We start from the raw sequence: 5,000 nt of genomic DNA, 5'->3' as shown, positions 1-5,000 counted from the left end.
ATGTATATGTATATTACAAATAATAATAATATTTATATTTGTATAATTGGTTTTCCCTACATTTTATATATAAATTATACATACACACTCACTAACACACACACACACACACACACACACACACACACACACACACACACACACATATATATATATATACATACACACAATTTATATAAAATATAAATGTAGGAAAAACTAATGATAAAAATATTAATATATTATAATTATTTGTAATACATTATAATGTAAAACATGATACACATTTAAATAAAGCAATAAAGAAAAAAAATATTAAATGCATAATTTTATTATATTATTAAATAATAAACATTATAAATTATATTATTATTTATATATATATATATATAATATATAAAATAAGTACATATCATTTTTAAATAAATCAAATATATATATTGTTAAATTCTAAAAATATAAATGTATTATTATTACATTATATTTATTATTTGTATATATTTTATATAATTAAAATAAGATGCCCATTTAAATAAAACAATAAAGAAAAAAATATATAAATGTATGATACATATATATGTGTATATATGTATGTGTGTGTGTATATAATTTAATTGAAACACAAATAATATAAATTTGATATATTTGCTGTTCAGTGAGTGACTGGATCGGTGAGTCAAATATTAATCTTCATATGCGTGATGTTTCCTCTGAGCAGTTCTTCCTCTGCACATGTAATTATTGTTATGTTGTGTGATTAATAAGGACGTGTGTGTGTAATCCGGGGTTGATACTGCTCGTCTCGTGAGTTTACAGGCTCGCTGCGGTGTGTTTGTTTAGTGCAGATTCATTTGTTTGCAGCTCCTGAGGACGAGAGCAGTGTGTGTTTGAGCTGAGCATGACCGTGTGTGTGTGTGTGTGTGTGTGTGCAGCCGGTGGTCCGGTGTGTTCCCGCCGTCAGATCCCAGCACTCAGCGCCGGTGGCGTGGGCCGATGACGAGCGCCAGTGGACGGGTCAGGAGAGTCTGGCTCAGGACGACCCGCAGATGTGGGAGCTTCTGATGAAGGAGAAGGACAGGCAGTGCAGGGGACTCGAGCTCATCGCCTCAGAGGTGTGTGTGTGTTTGTGTGTTTGTGTGTTTGTGTGTTTGTGTGTTTGTGTGTGTGTGTGTGTGTGTGTGTGTGTGTCAATCACACCATTGCAGTCATGTGATGCTTCATGTGAGGAAGAGACACAAATTAAAAAAATATATCCTCTGAAAATCTTTCCCTCCATCGCTGCTCATTAATCAAATCTTGTGTATGTGTGTTTGTGTGTGTGTGTGTGTGTGTGTTGACAGAACTTCTGCAGTCGAGCGGCTCTCGAGGCTCAGGGTTCGTGTCTCAACAACAAGTACTCTGAAGGATACCCGGGAAAAAGGTCTGTTTATATTTTCGATATTTTTTTTTTTATATTTGTATAATTTTTATTGTATTTATTTATATATTTCAGCTGGTTTAGAGACTGATGAGTTTGTAAGGTTGATTGGGTCACACTAATCTGGTGCGATTAGGGTTAACGTGTGTGTGTGTGTGTGTGTGTGTGTGTCTGCGTGTGTCTGTGCGTGCGTGCGTGTGTGTGTGCTTGTGTGCGTGCGTGTGTGTGTGTGTGCAGGTATTACGGCGGCGCTGAGGTGGTGGATCAGATCGAGCTGCTCTGCCAGAAGAGGGCGCTGGAGGCGTTCGATCTCGACCCGTCGCTGTGGGGTGTAAACGTTCAGCCGTACTCCGGCTCTCCGGCCAACTTCGCCGCTTACACAGCCGTCCTGAAGCCTCACGAGAGGATCATGGGCCTCGACCTGCCCGACGGGGGACAGTGAGTGAACGTCACTCTCTCTCTCTCTCTCTCTTTCATTCACTACCTCTCTCGCCCACTAGAGTGTAAAATATTCTCTGTGTCTCAGTCTCACTCACGGATACATGTCTGACGTCAAGCGGATCTCGGCCACTTCCATCTACTTCGAGTCGATGCCCTACAAGCTCAACGTAAGTGTGTGAGTGTGTGTGTGTGAGTGAGTGAGTGAGTGAATATGTGAGAGTGAGTGTGTGAGAGTGAGTGTGTGAGAGTGAGTGTGTGAGAGTGAGTGTGTGAGTGAGTATGTGAGTGTGTGAGAGTGAGTGTGTGAGAGTGAGTATGTGAGAGTGAGTATGTGAGAGTGAGTATGTGAGAGTGAGTATGTGAGAGTGAGTATGTGAGAGTGAGTATGTGAGAGTGAGTATGTGAGAGTGAGTATGTGAGAGTGAGTATGTGAGAGTGAGTATGTGAGAGTGAGTATGTGAGAGTGAGTATGTGAGAGTGAGTATGTGAGAGTGAGTATGTGAGAGTGAGTATGTGAGAGTGAGTATGTGAGAGTGAGTATGTGAGAGTGAGTATGTGAGAGTGAGTATGTGAGAGTGAGTATGTGAGAGTGAGTATGTGAGAGTGAGTATGTGAGAGTGAGTATGTGAGAGTGAGTATGTGAGAGTGAGTATGTGAGAGTGAGTATGTGAGTGAGTGAGTGAGTATGTGAGTGAGTGAGTGAGTATGTGAGTGAGTGAGTGAGTATGTGAGTGAGTGAGTGAGTATGTGAGTGAGTGAGTGAGTATGTGAGTGAGTGAGTGAGTATGTGAGTGAGTGAGTGAGTATGTGAGTGAGTATGTGAGTGAGTGAGTGAGTATGTGAGTGAGTGAGTGAGTATGTGAGTGATTGAGTGAGTGAGTGAGTGAGTGAGTATGTGAGTGAGTGAGTGAGTGAGTATGTGAGTGAGTATGTGAGTGAGTATGTGAGTGAGTATGTGAGTGAGTATGTGAGTGAGTATGTGAGTGAGTATGTGAGTGAGTATGTGAGTGAGTATGTGAGTGAGTATGTGAGTGAGTATGTGAGTGAGTATGTGAGTGAGTATGTGAGTGAGTATGTGAGTGAGTATGTGAGTGAGTGAGTGAGTATGTGAGTGAGTGAGTGAGTATGTGAGTGAGTGAGTGAGTATGTGAGTGAGTATGTGAGTGAGTATGTGAGTGAGTGAGTGAGTGAGTATGTGAGTGAGTATGTGAGTGATTGAGTGAGTGAGTGAGTGAGTGAGTATGTGAGTGAGTGAGTATGTGAGTGAGTGAGTATGTGAGTGAGTGAGTATGTGAGTGAGTGAGTATGTGAGTGAGTGAGTATGTGAGTGAGTGAGTATGTGAGTGAGTGAGTATGTGAGTGAGTGAGTATGTGAGTGAGTGAGTATGTGAGTGAGTGAGTATGTGAGTATGTGAGTGAGTGAGTGAGTATGTGAGTGAGTGAGTGAGTATGTGAGTGAGTGAGTGAGTATGTGAGTGAGTATGTGAGTGAGTGAGTGAGTATGTGAGTGAGTGAGTGAGTATGTGAGTGAGTATGTGAGTGATTGAGTGAGTGAGTGAGTGAGTATGTGAGTGAGTGAGTGAGTGAGTATGTGAGTGAGTGAGTGAGTATGTGAGTGAGTGAGTATGTGAGTGAGTGAGTATGTGAGTGAGTGAGTATGTGAGTGTGTGAGTGAGTATGTGAGTGTGTGAGAGTGAGTGTGTGAGTATGTGAGAGTGAGTGTGTGAGTATGTGAGAGTAAGTATGTGAGAGTGAGTATGTGAGAGTGAGTATGTGAGAGTGAGTATGTGAGAGTGAGTATGTGAGAGTGAGTATGTGAGAGTGAGTATGTGAGAGTGAGTATGTGAGTGAGTGAGTGAGTATGTGAGTGAGTGAGTGAGTATGTGAGTGAGTATGTGAGTGAGTATGTGAGTGAGTATGTGAGTGAGTATGTGAGTGAGTATGTGAGTGAGTGAGTGAGTATGTGAGTGAGTGAGTGAGTATGTGAGTGAGTATGTGAGTGAGTGAGTGAGTATGTGAGTGAGTATGTGAGTGATTGAGTGAGTGAGTGAGTGAGTGAGTATGTGAGTGAGTGAGTGAGTGAGTATGTGAGTGAGTGAGTATGTGAGTGAGTGAGTGAGTATGTGAGTGAGTGAGTATGTGAGTGAGTGAGTATGTGAGTGAGTGAGTATGTGAGTGTGTGAGTGAGTATGTGAGTGTGTGAGAGTGAGTGTGTGAGAGTGAGTATGTGAGAGTGAGTATGTGAGAGTGAGTGTGTGAGAGTGAGTGTGTGAGAGTGAGTATGTGAGAGTGAGTATGTGAGAGTGAGTATGTGAGAGTGAGTATGTGAGAGTGAGTATGTGAGAGTGAGTATGTGAGAGTGAGTATGTGAGAGTGAGTATGTGAGAGTGAGTATGTGAGAGTGAGTATGTGAGAGTGAGTATGTGAGAGTGAGTATGTGAGTGAGTGAGTATGTGAGTGAGTGAGTATGTGAGTGAGTGAGTATGTGAGTGAGTGAGTATGTGAGTGAGTGAGTATGTGAGTGAGTGAGTATGTGAGTGAGTGAGTATGTGAGTGAGTGAGTATGTGAGTGAGTGAGTGAGTATGTGAGTGAGTATGTGAGTGAGTGAGTGAGTATGTGAGTGAGTATGTGAGTGAGTATGTGAGTGAGTATGTGAGTGAGTATGTGAGTGAGTATGTGAGTGAGTATGTGAGTGAGTGAGTGAGTATGTGAGTGAGTGAGTGAGTATGTGAGTGAGTATGTGAGTGAGTGAGTGAGTATGTGAGTGAGTATGTGAGTGATTGAGTGAGTGAGTGAGTGAGTGAGTATGTGAGTGAGTGAGTGAGTGAGTATGTGAGTGAGTGAGTATGTGAGTGAGTGAGTGAGTATGTGAGTGAGTGAGTATGTGAGTGAGTGAGTATGTGAGTGAGTGAGTATGTGAGTGTGTGAGTGAGTATGTGAGTGTGTGAGAGTGAGTGTGTGAGAGTGAGTATGTGAGAGTGAGTGTGTGAGAGTGAGTGTGTGAGAGTGAGTATGTGAGAGTGAGTATGTGAGAGTGAGTATGTGAGAGTGAGTATGTGAGAGTGAGTATGTGAGAGTGAGTATGTGAGAGTGAGTATGTGAGAGTGAGTATGTGAGTGAGTGAGTATGTGAGTGAGTGAGTATGTGAGTGAGTGAGTATGT

General features: G+C 41.9%; 1 protein-coding gene across 1 annotated transcript in view; it reads left to right on the top strand.

Moving 5' to 3' along the window:
• Positions 1–5,000, top strand: part of shmt2 (serine hydroxymethyltransferase 2 (mitochondrial)) — a 29,085-nt gene that overhangs the window by 9,890 nt on the left and 14,195 nt on the right. The window contains exons 2-5 of the mRNA XM_079627296.1: positions 912–1,091; positions 1,320–1,399; positions 1,634–1,834; positions 1,923–2,004. Of these exons, the coding sequence (XP_079483422.1) occupies positions 912–1,091; positions 1,320–1,399; positions 1,634–1,834; positions 1,923–2,004 (543 nt within the window). The remainder of the gene's footprint in view (positions 1–911; positions 1,092–1,319; positions 1,400–1,633; positions 1,835–1,922; positions 2,005–5,000) is intronic.

Source organism: Phoxinus phoxinus (assembly GCF_949152265.1).
Source record: "Phoxinus phoxinus genome assembly, chromosome: 11".
Lineage (NCBI taxonomy): Eukaryota > Metazoa > Chordata > Actinopteri > Cypriniformes > Leuciscidae > Phoxinus > Phoxinus phoxinus.
This window is presented reverse-complemented; position numbering and strand designations above follow the sequence as displayed.